At 66.9% G+C, this 18,180-nt stretch overlaps 2 protein-coding genes across 9 annotated transcripts; both read left to right on the top strand.

Moving 5' to 3' along the window:
• The first annotated feature begins 2,793 nt into the window (after positions 1 to 2,793).
• MAPK12 (mitogen-activated protein kinase 12) lies at positions 2,794 to 10,594 on the top strand. 6 transcript variants are annotated; one of them, XM_068971191.1, is made up of 12 exons: positions 2,794 to 2,992; positions 3,064 to 3,193; positions 5,462 to 5,520; positions 6,275 to 6,386; positions 6,482 to 6,511; positions 6,742 to 6,789; positions 7,298 to 7,412; positions 7,601 to 7,672; positions 7,824 to 7,903; positions 7,974 to 8,052; positions 8,130 to 8,303; positions 10,128 to 10,594. In XM_068971191.1, exons 1-12 carry the CDS (start codon positions 2,868 to 2,870, stop codon positions 10,205 to 10,207), a joined length of 1,104 nt encoding a protein of 367 aa, XP_068827292.1. In that variant the 5' UTR covers positions 2,794 to 2,867; the 3' UTR covers positions 10,208 to 10,594. The 6 variants fall into 6 exon arrangements, with proteins under 6 accessions (XP_068827292.1, XP_068827294.1, XP_068827290.1 ...); XM_068971193.1 differs by lacking the exon at positions 6,482 to 6,511; XM_068971189.1 differs by having other exon boundaries at positions 8,130 to 10,594.
• Positions 10,595 to 12,856: 2,262 nt separating this feature from the next.
• HDAC10 (histone deacetylase 10) lies at positions 12,857 to 17,946 on the top strand. 3 transcript variants are annotated; one of them, XM_068971184.1, is made up of 20 exons: positions 12,857 to 12,927; positions 13,004 to 13,138; positions 13,332 to 13,428; positions 13,654 to 13,751; positions 13,832 to 13,936; positions 14,078 to 14,146; positions 14,314 to 14,440; positions 14,606 to 14,671; positions 14,867 to 14,926; positions 15,015 to 15,104; positions 15,241 to 15,347; positions 15,496 to 15,578; positions 15,648 to 15,912; positions 16,028 to 16,112; positions 16,431 to 16,522; positions 16,651 to 16,707; positions 16,980 to 17,058; positions 17,261 to 17,443; positions 17,530 to 17,689; positions 17,845 to 17,926. In XM_068971184.1, exons 1-20 carry the CDS (start codon positions 12,869 to 12,871, stop codon positions 17,853 to 17,855), a joined length of 2,028 nt encoding a protein of 675 aa, XP_068827285.1. In that variant the 5' UTR covers positions 12,857 to 12,868; the 3' UTR covers positions 17,856 to 17,926. The 3 variants fall into 3 exon arrangements, with proteins under 3 accessions (XP_068827285.1, XP_068827284.1, XP_068827286.1); XM_068971183.1 differs by having other exon boundaries at positions 17,530 to 17,946; XM_068971185.1 differs by lacking the exon at positions 14,867 to 14,926 and having other exon boundaries at positions 17,530 to 17,946.
• The last annotated feature ends 234 nt before the right edge of the window (positions 17,947 to 18,180 follow it).

The following is an 18,180-nucleotide window of genomic DNA, read 5'->3' as shown; positions in this document are numbered from 1 at the left end:
GCGCCTTCTGGGGAACCTGCGCGTGTGTGGACGCCCGCACGGGCGTGAGCCGCGGGTGTGGGAGCCCAGGCAGAGCATCCTGCACGCCCTTGTCCTCCTGCCCCCTCCAGAGGTCCCCTTTAGGGCCTCCCTGGGGGGACCTGGGTGCCAGAAGAGCGCTCCCTGGGCAGTGTGTCCCAGACCTGGACCCCAGAGAGCTGGCTCTGTGGGGGCGGGGGTACATACACTGGGGCTGGAGCTTCCCTGAGACAAAGGAGGGCCTAAATGATGGCTGGAGCTGTTCGGTCTGGAAGTGAGGGGCTCCCTTCAAAAGTGCTGAAGCTCACAGGGTCTTCCGTGGGGGCGCGGGAGTGGGGCGGCTGCCTGGGCCACGTGTCTGCCCGTGCTGTAGGCGGCGCATGTCCTGGAATCCATGTCAGAGCAAACTGAGGCATGTGTGTCTGAGGGCTCCTGAGAGCCGCGGTGTGACCAGCCGCAGGCCCAAGTCGGGGTGACTGTACCGTTGCCTCCCCTGCCTTCAGTCCTCGAGGTGGGTGGGGCGCAAGGCTTTGTTAAGAGCCTGCTGGGCAGCGTGCAAGGGGCTCAGGTGGCCACGGGCATCTCTGTGAGCAAATCTCCTTTCCCCATGGACGTGGGAGCTGCAGAAGGTTCCCGAGGCGTGGGGGTCCGGGCCCACTGAGGGGCTGGCAGGCTTGGGAGCTCCGGCCTCGAGGAGGTGGTCGTGAGTTTGGACGTGGATCCTGGCCCTGAGTGGATGGAAACCTCTGCCCGTCCTCTGGTTCTGTTGCCAGGACCTGGGGTGCCCTAGTCTGTGGGTCCGCCCTGTCCTCTGTCCTTCCAGAGCGGAGGGGACCCAGCGACCTCTGGGACAGGCCCCTGCTCCAGATGTGTTGGGGGTGTGGGCCCGCCGTCAAGGCGCTTCCCTGCCAGGTGGTGACCTCTCACCCTGCAGGACCAGGGAGGTCTGAGTGTCAAGTGCCTGCACGGGAGTTTTGCAATAAAGGGGGTCCTGCCCCCCACTTGGCTTGTGTCTCAGGCTCCAGTTCCTGCTGCCCCTCCTGCCTGTAGAGCAGGGCCGTGTCCCGCCGGTCCCTGAGGGCCAGAGGGCTCTGAGGTGGACAGAACAGGATGTCCACTCAATCAATCCGCTGCCCTCAGAGCTTCACTGCGCAGCGTCAGGTCCAGACCCAGACCTGCCCCTCACTCTGGTCAGGGAGCATGCAGGGTAGGGGAACAAAAGGCCTGCCTTCCCCAGGGCCAGGGAGAAACTTTCCTTTCTTTCCAGGTCAAGGAGGGCTGCCCACTGAGTGATCAGCCCCTGCTGCTCCCTGCAGCTCAGGCTGGGAAGGCCCAGGCCCCACTGGGGACCAGGCAGAGTGTCCCTAGTCTGGGGACATCCCGTGCCTTTGCCCCGGGCCTTGGGAGGGCTGTGGGGCTCATTGGGGAGCTGGGCCTGCAGAGAGGCCTGGTCAGCGTGGCTGCTTGGCCTCAAGTCTGGGAGGACCCCCGGAGACCAGGCTGGGCCGAGTCCTGGGGGCAGGGCAGGAGCAGCAGAACCCTTCTGGAGCCCTGTACCTCAATGCCCGGAGTCAGGGGGCTTCCTGGAGGAGGCAGGTGGGGTACCACAGGGCACGAGGGGCACGGGCAAACGTGATTGTGGCTCCAGGGATCCCAGGCTGCGGCCATGGACCAGCCTGCAGCTCCCGAGCACCGGCTCGCTGTGGTGGAGCAGGTATAAAGCTGCTCGGGCCAGCGAGCTGCAGGGTTGCTGATCAATGGCGTAGGGCGCAGAAGGTGGCTGGGGCCCCCGGGCATCTTGTAACCCCGCTGTGTCTCAGGCCTGGGTCACTGGGCTGGGGGAGGGGATGGAGGGGGCTCTGATGCATGAAACGATAATGCCCCCTTCTAAAGGTAAGTGGGTGCCCCTTCGCCTTGGGGGTCGGACGTACCTTCCTGAGGCGAGTGAGCCGCTCTGGCTGTGTTTTGAAGAGTAAACCTGGGGCCTGGGCTGGATGGGGCGGGACCTGCAGGGCGGCTTGCACGTCTCTGGGCAGTCTCCCCAGCCAGGTGGGGGGCCTGCAGGACCACCCTCTGCTCCAGCGTGGTAGGTGCCCTGAGTTTGGGAGAGGGAATCAGCTTCTTCACAGGGAAAGGGGGATAGAGGCAAGACGGGTGGAACGGAGCTGGCGGTGGGAGGGTCAGCCCAGGGTGAAGGGGCATCCTGGGGTGGGCAGTTGGTGCTCCAGTGCTCAGGTCAGGTCAGGTGCCTCAGGGTGGGAGTTCTCTGGTGCGGGGAGGAAGTTGGCGGGACTGCTGGACGGTGATTTGGGGATGGGGGTAGAAGCTGACAAGCTCAGGCGGTCAGGACGGGCTAGCGCCCCGGGGCGCGGCGGGAAGGAGGAAACACGAGACCCACGGGCTTCCCGCAGAGACACCGCGCGCTCGGCCCGGCGAGTCCAGCCCGAGGGCGGAGCGCGGAGGCAGGCCGGTCCCGGAGCCGCGTCGGCTCCGGGGCCCGGGGCTGCCCTGAGCGGCGGCGCTCCCCTCCCCCGCCTCCGGCCTCCCGGGCGGCGCCGCCTCAGGTTTCCGGAGGGGCCGCAGGGCAGCGGCGCGGGGCCGGGGGGAGGGCGGGGGCGTCACGTGCGCCCGGGCCCCGGGCCGGTTGGTCATCCCGCAGGGGAGGGGCCGCGGGCGGCCCAGGCGGGGGCCGGGGTCGGAGCTCCGGACGGGACAGCCAGGGGCCGGGTTCCCCGGCGGCGGCGGCGGCGGCGGCGGCGGCCCGGGGTGCGCGCCGGGTCACCCCGTGGATTCCGGGTCCCCGGCACTCGAGGCACGGTGTCCGCGGCGGGGGCGGTGCCCGGCCAGCCATGAGCTCCCCGTCGCCCGCCCGCAAGGGCTTTTATCGCCAGGAGGTGACCAAGACGGCCTGGGAGGTGCGCGTCGTGTACCAGGATCTCCAGCCCGTGGGCTCCGGCGCCTACGGCGCCGTGTGGTGAGTGCAGGCCGGGCGGGGCGGCCGGGGGTGGGGTGTCCCGGCCCCTCGCTGAGCTGTGCGCCCCGCAGCTCGGCGGTGGACAGCCGCACGGGCGCCAAGGTGGCCATCAAGAAGCTGTACCGGCCCTTTCAGTCCGAGCTGTTCGCCAAGCGCGCCTACCGCGAGCTGCGCCTGCTGAAGCACATGCGCCACGAGAACGTGAGTCGCGCCGCCCGGACCCCCCCGCGGCCGCCGCGCTCCGCTCACCCCCCGCCGGCTCCAGACGCCCCGCCCGGGAGACCCCTGGGCTGCTCTTCGGGGTGGCGGGGCGGGGGCCATGGGTCGGGCCGTGTCCCTGAGCGTGCGGGGTCGAGAGGACGGCTTCCTGGTTTCTCGAGCGCTCCGCCTGGGCCAGTCCCGCGGCCGCCGCTGGCTCTTCGGCCCAGGGCCTGCTTGGGGATGGCCCAGGCCGCGGGGCTCCAGCCCTGCTCGCTGGCAACCTTGACTTGAGCCCCGGGGACCTCAGCGGGTAGGAGGGGTTTTCCTGGAAGGTCCCCCTCCACGCGCTGGCCGGCTGCCCCCTCCCTGCTTCTCCAGCTCCTCTCCTTACCCCAGTCTGCCTCCTGAGCCCCAGCCCTGGGGCTGCGGCAGCTGGGAACGCGGAGGAAGGCAGAATCAAGAGTTGTCAGTTCTCTCAGAGCCCCTGGGTCTCTGACGGTGAAGGAGTTCAGTGAGCTGTGTATGGAGGGCACTGGGCACCCACGGGCACACAGACCCTTCCTGTGACGCCCACGCCCACAGTGTGAGGAAGGGCCGGCCACCACCGGGGAGGGGTCTCCTCTGTTTCCAGACCTGCCCACAGGAGACCCCACGAGGCTGCCGCGAGCCTCTGCCTGCACAGTGCGGGCCGCAGAGGGCCCTTCCGCTTCTCGTCCGTGCAGTTCCTTCTGTGACCCTGAAAGCTGCCCGCTTCCCCGCCCGCAAGCCTCTCCTGCCCAGTCTGAGGGTGACCTGGGTGCCCAGACCCTGGCCAGTCAGGCGGGCTGGCACCTCCTGGTCCCCACGTCCACCAGGAAACTCCCCTCAGCTCCAGGGCCCACCCACTCAGCGCCTCGGGTGGGTCCTGCTCTCATTCCCGGGTGGAATCCCCTTTGTGAAGGATACCCGCCAAGCGCCAGCATTGCTACCTGCAGGCCACACCTGCTCACATGCGGGACTCGTCCACGTGAGGACCGACCCTCTGCCAGTGCCTTCCTGTGGTCCCTTCCCTCCCAGCCATGCTCCCCGCCCTGCCCCGGCCTGTCCACTCTCTCCCTGGGCTCCTGCCCTGTGGCCTCCCAGCCCTGTCCTTTCTCGGGCCTCCCCACTGCCGCTGCTCTCTGCCTTCCCCCAGACCTCCTGACCCACAGCAGCTGCCCCCCTTAGCTGGGAGGCTCTGCTTTTCATGACCCTGTGTTCCTGGGAAGAAACGGTCTCCGAGAGGCTGAGGCGTGTCCCAGTCCTGCCCGTTCTGTGCCCACCTCCGCCCCTTTACCCCAGCCCCTCACCTCCAGCACTGGCCTCCCTGTGCAAGGCAGAGGCCTGGAAGTTTCCATCAATCTGACACGCCTCCCCCGAACCTCCGGGATCCTTGCTGAAACCACCTCCTGACACTTCTCCTGCCTCTGGCTCCTCTCTGAGTGTCCCCGCCTCTTCACCCGGCTCTGGCCCTGGAGGCTGCGGCAGTCACGGAGGCATCCCTCCGCCTCGTGTCCACTGTGTCCCTGCACTGCAGCCAAGGCTGCACCCAGCGGCATGCCCGCCTAGCGCCCTGCGGCGGCTCCTGGGATCCCGGCAGCCCTCACTTGGTGTCGCGGGCCTGCTCAGTTTTCTCGGCTTCTCCTTGGCAGCTCCCTGGCCTGGTTCTTGGCCACCTGGCCTCTCTCCCGTGTTCCTCAAGTGCTCCGAGCCCTCTGTCTCCTGCCTCGGCCACCACTCGTGTGGCCTCTGCCAGGCCTGCCCCCTGCCAGCACGCCCACCTGTCCCTCCAGCCGCTTGGATGTGCAGGCTTCACGGGGTCCCTGGAGGCCCGGGTGCCAGCTGTCACACTGCCCATGTGCTCTGTCACCCCCTGAGTGGAGGCCTGCGGGGCTGTGAGTTTGCTCCTAGTGCTGCCTGCCTGGACCCGTCTGGCAGAGGCGTGGTCCCTGCTGAGGGCTGGCTGCTCCCATGCTGGTCCTGGGTCTTCAGTAGGGACAGGAAGAGCGGGGAGGACAGGCCAAGGGCTGAGCTCCTTCGATGGCTGGGGGCTGCCCCGGACTTGAGGCTGCCCCTCCCCCAGAGGGTGCCCGCAGTCTCCCTCCAGAAATAGCCTTTGTCTGTGGGCATGTGTGCCAGAGCAAGGTAGAGCTGCCAGTGGGCAGAGCTGGGCCCATGGGCAGCTGCAGGGGGCTCTCCTGCAGTGGGTGCCTGAGCCCCCGCCCACCCGGTGCTTGGCCTCCTCCCCAGGTGATTGGGCTGCTGGACGTGTTCACACCCGACGAGACACTGGATGACTTCACGGACTTGTGAGTGCCAGCCCGGGGCTGGCCGGTTAGGGCGCTGGTGTTGGGTGACTCCTGGGTGTCAACTTCAGGTTTGGGGTTGGCGGGGGCCCCTTGAGGCGGGCCTCACCCTGCAGCCTGGCCAGGGGTCTGCCACATGCCCCTGGTGCGGCGGGGTGGACCTGGGCCTCCTCCAGTGCCAGAGGTGTGAGTCTTGGCCCCAGGGGCTGTCAGCGGTCCCGTGCTCCGGGACGTGGGCCCTGAGGCTGTGCCTGTAACTGGAGCTGCTGACCTTTGCCGGCGGGAGGGGAGGGGCGCAGGGGGCCCACTGCTGACTGTTCTGCCGTGCATGCCGCGTGACTGCCCAGGTGGCTACCCCTGGACTCACGCTCCCCTCGGCTAGGAGCCCGGGGCCCAGCCGAGCAAGAGCAGAAGAGATGGGCTCCTCGCTGCCCAGCCTTGCGGAGGTCAAGGACGCATACAGACTGGCCTGGCTTCCTGGTGGGGTGCTTGGGGTGTCTCCCCGTCTCCCCATCCTGTCCAGCTTGCCCCCTGTCCAGAGGCACCACTCTGCTTTTTTTCGCCCCCCTCCCCTGCCTCAAACCTCGGTCTCCCTGGTTACCCTTCGGAAACGCCAAAGCACAGTCCTCACCTGCCTGGTGTCGCGGGGCCCGCGGGGTGGGGCCCGGGGCAGCGCCGTGGGAGGCGGGGACTGCGTGCCGCAGGGTGACGGGGCCCCGTGCGGCCCTGAGCGTCTCTGCCCCATCGTGCGCCGTAGCTACCTGGTGATGCCGTTCATGGGCACCGACCTGGGAAAGCTCATGAAGCACGAGAAGCTGAGCGAAGACCGGGTGCAGTTCCTCGTCTACCAGACGCTCAAGGGGCTGAAGGTGGGACACGGGGCTGCTGGGCTGGGAGGGGCCCCGCGCGGGCCGGAGTGTGGGCTCCTAAGCCGACGGCCACTGACCGCTCTCTGTCCCCACAGTACATCCACGCTGCCGGCGTCATCCATAGGGTGAGTCCTGGCCCGGGGGGAGGTGCCTCTCCTGGCTGTGGGTGCAAGGGGCTCTGTCATGTAGCTGCCGGTCCCACCGAGGGAGTACCCCATCTGCACACAGCCTGGGGCGGGTAACCCACCCTTCCTGGAAGGGCTGTGGGGAGGCCAGCCATGCCCCCACGTTCAGGCGCTGCTCGGGCCCTGGGTCTGCTGGGTGGCACTGCGCTGACACCCCCCTTTGTCCCCAGGACCTGAAGCCCAGCAACCTGGCTGTGAACGAGGACTGTGAGCTGAAGGTGTGTGGGGCCGGGCACTTGGGGCCCCCCTGCACCTGCCCATCCGCCTGCTGGGCCCCTGCTCTCAGGCCCGGAGGTGGGCCGGCCCAGGCCCACACGGACGGACCAGACCCCAGCCTTCTGGGTCGTGGCCGGGTTCCTAGGGCGGCACTCGGTGGGGTGGCCCGGGCACATGCCTATACCCGCTTGAGGAGAAGTGGGGCGGAGTGGGTCTGCACAGAGGCACTGGCCGGGCTGGGGCAGCTGCAGGGGCGGAGCGTGGGGGAGGTGACCCCCGGGGGCCTGTTACTGAGGGTTGGGGGCAGGCGCAGCCCATTGGGCTGGGGGCCCTGGCTGTGACGGGGGGCCCTGCGGGCAGGGTTAGGGGCACGTGGCTGAGACCTCAGCCCCAGAGGGTTGGCTCACGGCCCCACTGTGCCCGGGCCCCTTGGGGTCTTCTGGACCACAGTCGGCCCACCCGCTCCCCAGGGACCGCTCTGCTCCCCACCCCCTCTGACTCTGGCTGTAGATCCTGGACTTCGGCCTGGCCCGGCAGGCAGACAGCGAGATGACCGGCTACGTGGTGACCCGGTGGTACCGCGCGCCCGAGGTCATCTTGAACTGGATGCGCTACACGCAGACGGGTGAGGAGCTGCCCGCCCGCTCCCTGCTCCCCAGGGGGCCGTGGCGAGGCTTGGAGCTGGGCGGGGGGCTGGGCGGGGGGGGTGGCAGGCCAGATGGGTCCGGTGCCCACGACCCCTCCACCGCCCTCCCGTCTGTGTGTGCCCCCTCCCCAGCCCGCGGAGCCCTCATACAGGGGCTTCTGTCTCAGTGGACATCTGGTCCGTGGGCTGCATCATGGCTGAGATGATCACAGGGAAGACGCTCTTCAAAGGCAACGACCGTATCCTACACCGAGGGGCGGACTGGGGCTTACCCTGCACCTGGGGCTGGGTTTGAGGGGCTTACCCTGCAGCTGGGGGGACATCTGCCGGGAGCAGGTGGGTGGGCGAGCCCCGTCTCTGGCCCACTCTGTGTTCCTGACCTTGGCCAAGACCTGGACCAGCTGAAGGAGATCATGAAGGTGACAGGGACGCCTCCCGCAGAGTTTGTGCAGAGGCTGCAAAGTGACGAGGTCAGCCGGGGGCCGGGCGGGGGCTGGGGACGGGCCCGGGACTGGCCCCGCATGCTCTCCTCCCGCGCAGGCCAAGAACTACATGAAGGGCCTCCCTGAGCTGGAGAAGAAAGATTTTGCCTCCGTCCTGACCAACGCGAGCCCCCTGGGTAGGTGGCGCTGGGGTGGGCATGGGTCCCGGGCCTGGGACGCTGCCCTTGGCCGGCCTGAACTGCCCTCCCCGCAGCCGTGAGCCTCCTGGAGAAAATGCTGGTGCTGGACGCAGAGCAGCGAGTGACGGCGGCCGAGGCGCTGGCCCATCCCTACTTTGAGTCACTGCACGACACGGAGGACGAGCCCCAGGCCCAGAAGTACGATGAGTCCTTTGATGACGTGGACCGCACCCTGGACGAGTGGAAGCGTGAGTGGAGGCCCCGGGTCAGCTGTGCGGGTGGCCAGGCTCAGGGTCCCGGGCCCCCCCCTGCCCTGGATGCAGGTTCAGCGAGGAGTGCAGCAGGAGGTCAGAAGGCAGATCCAGGCACTGGGTCTCTCCTGGCGCCTGGAGTGGCCAGCATGCCCATCCACGTCTAGGCCAGGGCCCGGGCTGACCTGGAGCCCCTTAGAACCCCTCCCCAGGCCTCTGTTCGTACGTCTTGGATCTCCTGGCCTTTTTGCCTCTTTGAGGATCTCTCCTACCATGCAGCCATACAGCACCCTTGTCCTGCTGGGAGGGTCAGGTCCGTGCCAGGAAGCCTGTCTGCCCTCCACCTTCAGCACCCCGGCCCGTCCCCTCCAGCCCACTGAGCACCCCCACCTGCGCTCTGCGCTCCAGGCTTTGCACCAGCTGTCCTCTCAGACCGAGGGCCCTGCTGGTCTCTGAGGGCTGCCTGCCCCTGCTCAGCCCGAGGCTGGGCTCAGGGACGCCTGCCTGGTCCCCAGCTTCCCCTCTGCCGGGTCCCTGACGCCCCACGCTGGATGGGGCCTCAACCCGCATGTGGTGTCTCCGTGGCTTTGGGCCCCCAGAGAGAGAGGGACACAGCAGTAGGGCCGCTGGAGCTGTGGGCCTGGTGGGTGCTGTCCGAGACCCCATCCCGGCCAAGCCTCAGGCCAGCGCTGTGGTCCTGGACGTGGAGGAGCGGGCAGAGCTGGGCGGCTGTGCTGCTCACACCAAGCTCCTTAGAGTCCCTGGGTCCTCAGTGCCACCAGTGGGGGCTCCACCCTTGTCTGTGCTGTTTTGTGCTCGTAAGTTTTCGGTTGCTAAAAAAAGACCAGAAAACCGAAACCCGTGGGCCACAGGATCCTGTCTGTGGTTATCGCCCCAAACTGTAGTAAAAGCAAAAGCTTTTACTACAGACCCTGTTTGCGGTTAAGTCCCTGGTCAGGAATTCAAGCTCATCACTTCCTGTCTCCCTGGGAAAGGCCATTCTTCCAGCGAGGGCTTTTCCACACGGACCTCCCCCGTGTGGCCTGGCCCCTCCCTCATGAGGGTCAGAGGGACAGCCTGGGAGGCACCCCACAGTGCTGCTCACTGGGCAAACCACACAGACCACGCGTTGTCGAGCCTCTGAATGGGGCTCTGGGAGCCCCAGTGGTCCCCCAGATGGGCGCTGTCCTGGCCTGGTGAGTGTGGGCACGCTGGGGGAGGCGGACAGCGCCCCCTCCCTTGGGACTGCCCGCTCGGGGCATGGTGCAGGGAACATGGGGACTGGTGAGGAAGCCCGAGATGCAGGTGGTCAGTGGGAATTTGACTCTTGTTTGAGGCTTCATAGATGTTCTGGATTCAGAAGCTGGAATGCCCTGGTGGGACTCTGCGTAGCTCCACTCGAGTGAACACATTGGTTTATGTTCCTGCAACATCCTCTGTTCACTGAGGCAGGCTGTGGGGCCAAAGCCACTCTAGGGGCCGTGGGTTTGCGCTGGCTACAGGAGTCCCATCAGGGTGGACAGTCCCTGTGGACGGACACGAGTGGACTCGCACGTGTGGGACCAAGGAGCTGCCTTGGTGCCTAAGCCCTGGCAGTCAGTAAGATCTCTGACTGTAATTTAGGGGGGCAGTGAGCCCCTAGGTCAGTGACCTGTGCTCTGGGCCCAGTTTTCCCCATCCCCACCCCGAGTGGAATCTCAGGAGCTATCGCTGGTCCGGGCAGGCGCTTGGTCTTGGTTGCTGGCGCCCGCCCTTGGTGTGCCCGTGGACCTGTCTGATGGGTGGTGGGCTCCTTCTCCCGTGATTCTGTCCTGGCCTCAGGTGTCACATATAAAGAGGTGCTCAGCTTCAAGCCTCCCCGGCAGCTGGGGGCCAAGGCCTCCAAGGAGACAGCCTTGTGAAGACTCCTGGGCCCTGGCTGGAGCTCCACCTGGACGGGAGATCCCATCTGCCACTGTGACCTTGGCTGAGGCTGGATTCCCCATGCTCCACGGAACCTCTCTTGGAAGCCTGTTCCTCTGCTCACAGACCCCATCTCAGCCTAACCTCGGAGGAGCATCTGGACTTTCTGGATAGGATGCCCACCTGACCTGGGGCTGGCCTCTGACCCTGCCAGCAGCAGTCCCCGCCCCCAGGATGCACCAGAAGCTTTAGAGCCAGTGGGGTGGGACGGGGCTTGGGATCAAGTCCTGACCCTGCCTTCTCTGACCTGTGCTGAAAAGGAAGGACAGGATGCCGACTCAGGGATGCGTCTCCTGGGGGCGTCCGTGTGGACACTTCCTCGCCCCCAGCCTGGAATGTACGTTGGCCACATGGTGGCCCCTCGGCTGGATGAAATAAACCCTTTTGTAGGTCTCGCTCTGCTTCACCTCCTCATTCCTGGGCTGGAGCTCCAGCTTTAGGTTTTTGTTTGGAGTAAGGAGGCTGGTCTGGGAGTTTCTCCCCACCCTGAGCCACTGGGCCTGGGCAACCTTTCCTTCCCAGGTCACAAAGCTGACCCCCCCCCCAACCTGTGTCAGTGAGCCTCAAGCCTGGAGCCCCCAAGTTAGGGCTTGGCCCCGCCCTTTTGTCCTTGTGTAGTTGCTCCGCCTGTCCGACTCCTTGAGACCCCATGGACTGTAGCCAGGCTCCTCTGTCCATGGCATTCTCCAGGCAAAAACACCGGAGTGGGTTGCCGTTTCCTTCCTCTTGGGTTGCTGTTTCCTTCCTCTAAGCTTAGGCCCTGGAGCCAGATGCAGGGCAGGGCCTGATGGGGGTGAGGGGGGTCAAGGTCCAACTCAGGTGTCAACTCTGGGGTCCCCGCACTCTCTAAGGCCAGGTTCTTGGGGTGGCAGGGTCACGCAAGACGCTCGCGGCTTCTCAGGGGCCTCTGAGACGCCTGTGCTGTAGCAGAGGGTGGTTTCCGTGTTCCTATTCCTGTCGCAGGCCCGGCCATCCCCAGCCAGCGCTGGCGAGCCCGCGGAGCCCTCTGCTGGCCGTTGCAGAAGACTTGCCCATGGACCAGGGGCCATCCTGGGGCTCCTCCCGACTGTTTCCCTCGGCAGGAGCGCGCAAGGCGGGATTAGCCCGTCTTCCTTCTCCCGGCCTCGCGCACAGCTGGTTCAGCCGAATATACGGTCAAGACAAGTTGCCACAGTGGATACCGCCCGTCTCAACCTAGGCCCGCCGGCGCCCGTGACGCAGGCATTCAGCCATCTCCGCGGGGCGGCCGGCCGCTGACCACGCCTCGCGACCACGTGCGCCGCTTCCGAGCTGCTCTGATTGGCTCCGGGGCGGGCACGCCTTCCGGAGCCCCGTGGCGGCCGGGGGCCCACGCGGGCAGGCACCCGGGCCGGGGCGGGGGTATTTCGAGCGAGGCTGCGGGCCGCGGGGCAGTGCCAGGGCCTCCCTCTACGGCTGCCCCGCCGTGGGGGTCGTCCCCGTACAGCTGGGGCGACCAAGGACCGGAGTGAGCACGCCCGCCCAGGGCCCCACCCCCAGAGCCCGGGGCCCCCGCCCCGCCTCCTGGTCTCCCGCCGCGGAGACCAGCCCTCGCAGGCCCAGCCATCTCGCCCCAACCCGAGACAGGCTTAGAACGTCTGCCCTCCAGGCCCAGGCCCGGTCCACGGGCTCAGTCCCCCGAAGCCGGGTTTGAGGCCGGGGGCTCCTTGTTTCCTCCTGTCTCTGACCCTCCTGTTCTTGGCTGGGCCCGCGGTCCTTCACGCTCATCCCTCCCTCGCCCGGACCCCACTCTGTTGGCCCCCTCCCTGGCCTTCCCCACGCGGTGGCGCTCCTGTTCGGCTTCTCAGCCACAGCCCTGACACCCCGAGTCTCGGCCGGGGGTCTTCCTGGAGCTTCTTCAATCGGACACTTCTTGCGCTTCGAGGGCAGCGCTGCGCTGCAGCCCCGGCCGGCCTGAGTCCTGGCCCCCATCCCGGGGCGAGGCTGTCTCATTGCCTCGTTCCCTCGGACGCTCAGCCTCGCGCTCCTTCCCTTCTCCCTGAGCCCTCGCTGCGGGTCCTCGGGCAAAGCGGGGCGGCGAGGGACAACCGCTGTGTCTGAGCCGCGGCGCGAGGTCTGGGCGGGCCTGGAGGAGGCCCGGGGCGGGGGGCGCGGACCCGCGTGGCGCCGCCGCGACAGCCCGCGGAGCTTAGGCACCCTGGCCGTCCCGCTTCCCACCGGGCCGCTCGGACTCCCGCAGGGGTGCGAGGCTGGGGAGAGGGAGCCGCTGCTGGCGGGAAGGGAGGCGCGCGGAGCCCTAGGGGCTCAGTCCTGGGCCCGCCCTGCTGCGTCGTCGGGGCGGGGACTGGGGCAGCCGGAGGCGGGCGCAAGGCAGGCCCGCGTGGGACAAGCTGGAAGCCAGGGCTCGGGAGCTCCCCGGGCGACCCTGGCCTGGCTCTGTAGCCACCTGGGGCTGGGGCCTCCTTCCTGTCCGGGCTTCCTGAGATTCCGCCCAGGCTCCGGTGGCGCCCCTGCTGCTCCCTGGGGTTGCCACGAGGGGCAGGCGGCGCACTGACCTGCCTGTGAGCGGGAGCGTTGGGTCCTGCCGACCCTGAGTGGCCCACAGTGACCCCGGGCGGGCCATGGGGACCGCACTTGTGTACCACGAGGACATGACGGCCGCCCAGCTGCTCTGGGACGAGTAAGTGGGGTCTGGCAGAGGGAGAGGAGGGGGGTGAAGACAGAGGCTCCGGACGCTGAGTGCTCTGTCCACTCAGCCCTGAGTGTGAGATCGAGTGTCCTGAGCGCCTGACCACTGCCCTGGAGCGCCTGCAGCAGCATGGTCTGGAGCAAAGGTGTCTGCGGCTGGTAGCTCGAGAGGCCTCGGAGGCGGAGCTGGGCCTGGTGCACAGGTCAGGTGGGGGGCGGGCCGTGGCCCTGGGAGGCGGGGCCTGCCCCGAACTGCGGTGCAGGCACACAGAGCCTCCCACCAAGCCTCAGTTTCCCTATCGGGTGGGTAGGCTCGCGAGCAATGAGGCGGGCACTCCTTCTGTCCTCTACCTGCTCCTCCTGGCGACCCTGCCTTGCCTGCCTGCCTCTTTGCAGCCCCGAGTACGTGGCGCTGTTGCGGGAGACCCAGGCCTTGGGCACCAGGGAGCTCCAGGCCCTGTCCAAGCAGTATGATGCTGTCTATCTCCATCCGGTGCGTGCCCTGGCTAACCCACCCACCCAGTTACACATCTGGTACTTGTGCCTGTTCGTGGCCCATGCTCCCGTGTGCTGTGCCCTGTTGGCTGCCGCTGCAGGTACCCGGGACTGGCCTGGCCAGTTCTGCTCACTGCTTGGTGCCCTGTAACCTGGCACCGGCCTTGGTAGAGCCTGGGAGGGGTGGGGAGCAGGGGGCTGACCTAGACCCTTGCCCCCGCAGAGTACCTTCCACTGTGCCCGGCTGGCCGCGGGGGCCGCGCTGCAGCTGGTGGACGCCGTGCTGACAGGAGCTGTGCGCAACGGGCTCGCTCTGGTGAGGTGAGCGTGGCCCCCCACCCCTGACCTGCGGGGGCCCTGTGAAGGCACAATGACCCGACCTGCCCCACGCTCACCCCCAGGCCTCCTGGGCACCACAGCCAGAGGACTACTGCCAACGGATTCTGCGTGTTTAACAATGTAGCCGTAGCAGCCAAACACGCCCAGCAGAAGCACGGGTTGCACAGGTTTGTGCCAGTCTGGCTGCAGCGTAAGGCTCAGGCCAGATGGGACGTGGGGACAGAGGGGCCCCTTCCCATCCTGGGCCTGGCTCCTGGCCAGGAGTGGGAGGCCCGGCCCCTCAGCAACCCCAGAACTGTCTGTCCCAGGATCCTTATCGTTGACTGGGATATCCATCATGGTCAGGGCATCCAATATATCTTCGAGGATGACCCCAGGTAAGCGGGGGCCTCCCTGCTACCCCCCTTTTCAGAATGAGCACAGCCTGAGAGGGGAGACATGGCTGTGTGCTCGGAGGCTAGGGGGCGGGGGTCAGGGTTCTGCCAGGAGCTCTGAGGCTGAGGGGGGCCTAACCTCTGACCTCTGACCCTGGCTGGCTGTGCAGCGTCCTTTACTTCTCCTGGCACCGCTACGAGCATGGGCACTTCTGGCCGTGTCTGCGGGAGTCAGATGCTGATGCTGTCGGGCGGGGACGTGGCCTCGGCTTCACTGTCAACCTGCCCTGGAACCAGGTACTGGCTCCCGCTGAACCCCCCCAGGCCATTACCCAGCCTACGCTCCCCTATCCCGTGTGTAGCCTAGGGCGTCTGGCCAGAACCACCCCTAGAAGCCGGGCCTGGGGTTGAAGACCCTGCAGTCGTCCCTGGCAGGGCTGCTCTGACGTCCCTTGGCTGCAGGTTGGGATGGGAAATGCTGACTACGTGGCTGCCTTCCTGCACGTGCTGCTGCCCCTGGCCTTTGAGGTGACTCTCGGGGGGGGGGGGGGGGGCGGGTGGAGGCAGGAGGGGAGGGGGATTCAGTACCCAGAGCACCCCCTCTCCCCACCAGAGTGGAATAGGTTAGGAGGCTGGGGGTTAGGAGGGTCTCTCTGGAGGGGCCTCCCCTCTGCCTCTGCTCCAGCTTCTTTTCTGCCCCTTCCCACTGGGCCTTGCCTGCAGTTCGACCCTGAGCTGGTCCTAGTCTCTGCAGGATTCGACTCAGCCATTGGCGATCCTGAGGTGAGGGCCTGGCCGGGCTGCCAAGTGAGGGCCTGGGGACTTCTGGGGTCCCAGGCCAGGCCCGCCTCACGCCCAGGTCTGGCTGCAGGGGCAGATGCTGGCCACACCGGAGTGCTTCTCCCACCTCACACAGCTGCTGCAGGTGCTGGCTGGCGGCCGGGTCTGCGCCGTGCTGGAGGTGACCGCGGCAAGGGGGAGGGCGCCTAGGCCGGAGGCCGGGGTGCCATCAGAGGTTGCTGCCATGCGGGGCGGGGCTCCTGCCTGGGGCCGTGACCCTCCTGCCCTGTCGTGTTTCTGCTTCCTCCTCCTCCCAGGGCGGCTACCACCTGGAGTCCCTCTCCCAGTCTGTGTGCATGATGGTGCGAGCGCTGCTGGGCGACCCTGCCCTGCCCTTGTCAGGGCCCATGGAGCCCCACAGCAGGTGCGGGGCCGGGAGGAGGGAGGGTGGGAGGGGCCGGGAGGAGGGAGGGTGGGAAGGGCCGGGGTGGGAGGGTGGGAAGGGCCGGGGTGGGAGGCTGGGAAGGGCCGGGGTGGGAGGCTGGGCCTCATGATCCTGCTTCTCCTCGCAGCGCTCTGGAGTCCCTCCAGTGTGTGCGGGCAGCCCAGGCCCCTCACTGGGTGAGCCTCCAGCAGCAAGGTCAGCCTGACTTGGGTTGGCAGGTGGGATGGTGCCTCAGGCTCCCGTAGGTGGCTATGACTCTGAACCACCCTGTACCCCTAGGTGCCGCCCCTGTACTGAGCTCCAGCACCCGCTGCCCAGAGGGGAGGCCCTCACCACTGCCGCCAGGGGAGCCCGAATTCAAGGCAGTGGTGACCCAGGCCGCAGCTGCTCTGAGCTCGCTCCTGGATCAGTTGCGCCTCCACCCCACACCCCCTGTCCGTGTGGCTGTTGCCCTGACTGCACCAGTCACAGGCCTGGCCCTGCCCCCGGGTGTCCTCTGTGAGGAGGGGTCACTGCTGCAGGAGGAGATGCAGGCCTGGGCCAGGTGGGCAGGGTGGGCCTGCGGGGAGGGACCAGGTCATGTCTGCACGTGTCTGTGACTCAGCTGTGGCCTGCGTGTCACGGCGTCTCCTTGTGTTCCCCTGGTTTGTCTACCACAGGCCACATGAGGCCCTGGCCCAGGACGAGGCCCTCATTGCGCTCGGGAAGGTCCTATACCTCTTGGACAGGATCCTGGATGGGCAGGTGGGGGCACCTGGGAGTCAGGGCAGGGCTGGGTGGTACAGAACCATGTCGACGTGAGTGTTTCTTTGTGCCCAGGATCCTTCCCAGAACAGCCCCCAGGGACAGAGTTCAGGAGCACCCCTCAGTTCCCTCAAGGAAATTCTCTTGGCAGAGAGGTGAAGGGGATGACTTGTAGTTTTAAGCATCTTATTTTAAGAAAAGGAGTGAAGCAGTTGAAGCAGTTTGACCTCAAATTGCACAGATGATACTCCGTAGCCAGGGGCAAAGAAGGGACTCCCAGCTTGGGAGTTGCCCTTTACACCTGTTACCACCCCACAGGTGAGCAGTGGCACGGCAGCCACCCCAGTCCCTGCTGCAGCTGCCACCCTGGATGTGGCTGTTCGGTATGGCCTGTCCCACGGAGCCCAGAGGTAAGTCCCTTCCTGGTTGGTCCAAGGCTCCAAGGCAGGGCTCGTGGGCTGGCTGCGTGGGAAGGGCTCTGGGAATGGGCTCCAGGTATGGCGTGTGCAACTCATCCAGGAGCCAACTCTCCCTCCAGGCTGCTCTGTGTGGCCGTGGGAAAGCTGGATCGGCCCCCAGATCTCACCGATGACGGGTATGACTCTCGGGTCATATGTACCTCCGGTTTCACAAGTGGGTGGGTGAGCATATCACCCTGGATTCCTGGGTGACAGGTGGGCGGGGCCTTCTGCAGCTGGAATTCCAGAAGGGCCCCCTGGGAGCAGTGCCAGGCGGGTCTCCAGCACGGAGGGTCAGCAGTCCTAGCATCTCTGCCCCTGAGCTGTTCCTCATCTGTCTGGGCTCTGGAGGGTGGGCGGCATCTCACACACAAGCACGTATATCCATATACTTGCTCTCCCCTGGAAGGAGGAATCTATGGCTGAACATTGGGGGCGAGGAGGCAACTGCCCCGTCCATGTTCCATGTCTCTGTGCCACTGCCGGTGGTGAGTGGGGGGGGCTCACAGGGCAGGGCAGCTGCTGCTCACTAGCACCGGCATGAGGGCCAGACTCCGGGCCTTTACCTGCCCTTCCTGGCGGGGCTGTGGGTGTGGGTGCCTGCCCACCCAAGATTGGGAGGTGGGGTGACCCGAGCTGGCCAGAGTTCCCTGGATGATGGTCTGGGCTATGCCGCTGTCACTCCCACAGACAACTGGTGGGTTCCTGAGCTGTGTCCTGGCCCTGGTGCTGCCCCTGGCCTACAGCTTCCAGCCTGACCTGGTGCTGGTGGCGCTGGGGCCGGGCCATGGCCTGCGGGACCCCCAGGCTGCACTCCTGGCTGCACTGCTTCGGGGCCCGGCAGGCGGCCGAGTCTTCGCCCTTGTGGATGAGGTGAGCTGGGTGGGGTGGACCTGCTGTGGGATGGGAGGTGGGGAGAAACACGTGACTCACGGCTTCCACCTCTGCTGCTGGCCCAGGAATCCACACCCCAGCTTGCGACAGTCCTGGCCAGGGTGCTGAACGGGGAGGCACCCCCCAGCCTGGGCCCCTTCTCCATGGCCGCCCCAGAGGACACGCAGGCCCTGATGTACCTGAGAGGGCGGCTGGAGCCAAGGTGGAAGATGCTGCAGGTGGCTGGTGAGGCTGCGGGGCCAGGCTCAGGCTGAATGCGTGGGGCCTTGGGCGACAGCTGCCTTCGGGCTCTGCGGGGAGAGGGGCTCATGTCCCGGGGAGCGGAGTGCTACGCTGAACCAGCTCATGGCCCTGTCAAGCAGTTGTGCCCCGCTTCTCAGCGCCTCCTTGAGTGCTGTGACCTGGCAGCTTGAAGTCGGCCACGGTGGGAGTATCTGCACCGTGGAAGAGACACTACGCACCAGTCCCGCGGGAGCCTGTTGTTAGCCGTGCGCGAGCACGTCTCTGCGCGAGGCCTTTGACCTGAGGGCCAGGCTGTGGGCCTGCCCAGGACACGGGCTCAGGGGCTCGGGACCCCTGCTCCGGCGCCAGCCTCTATACGGACGAGCCCTCCCCGGCTCCCTCCTCCCAGCCGTCAGTAAAAGTAGGTTAACCCAGAGTCTGACTCCGCCTCTTTATTGAGCGCCGTGTCGAGTGGACTCGGTCGGTTCTGGCTG

This window comes from Capricornis sumatraensis, chromosome 4, assembly GCF_032405125.1.
Source record: "Capricornis sumatraensis isolate serow.1 chromosome 4, serow.2, whole genome shotgun sequence".
Lineage (NCBI taxonomy): Eukaryota > Metazoa > Chordata > Mammalia > Artiodactyla > Bovidae > Capricornis > Capricornis sumatraensis.
This window is presented reverse-complemented; position numbering and strand designations above follow the sequence as displayed.

What these genes read in the sequence shown, in the direction of transcription:
- MAPK12 (XM_068971186.1), top strand. Translation starts at nt 5,934, where the DNA reads ATGGGCTCCTCGCTGCCCAGCCTTGCGGAGGTCAAGGACGCATACAGA. An exon ending in AGACGCTCAAGGGGCTGAAG is followed by an intron (nt 6,387 to 6,481) that starts GTGGGACACGGG and finishes CTGTCCCCACAG; the next exon opens with TACATCCACGCTGCCGGCGT. An exon ending in ACGAGGACTGTGAGCTGAAG is followed by an intron (nt 6,790 to 7,297) that starts GTGTGTGGGGCC and finishes CTCTGGCTGTAG; the next exon opens with ATCCTGGACTTCGGCCTGGC.
- HDAC10 (XM_068971183.1), top strand. Translation starts at nt 12,869, where the DNA reads ATGGGGACCGCACTTGTGTACCACGAGGACATGACGGCCGCCCAGCTG. An exon ending in GAGCTGGGCCTGGTGCACAG is followed by an intron (nt 13,139 to 13,331) that starts GTCAGGTGGGGG and finishes GCCTCTTTGCAG; the next exon opens with CCCCGAGTACGTGGCGCTGT. An exon ending in CCAGATCTCACCGATGACGG is followed by an intron (nt 16,708 to 16,979) that starts GTATGACTCTCG and finishes CTCCCCTGGAAG; the next exon opens with GAGGAATCTATGGCTGAACA.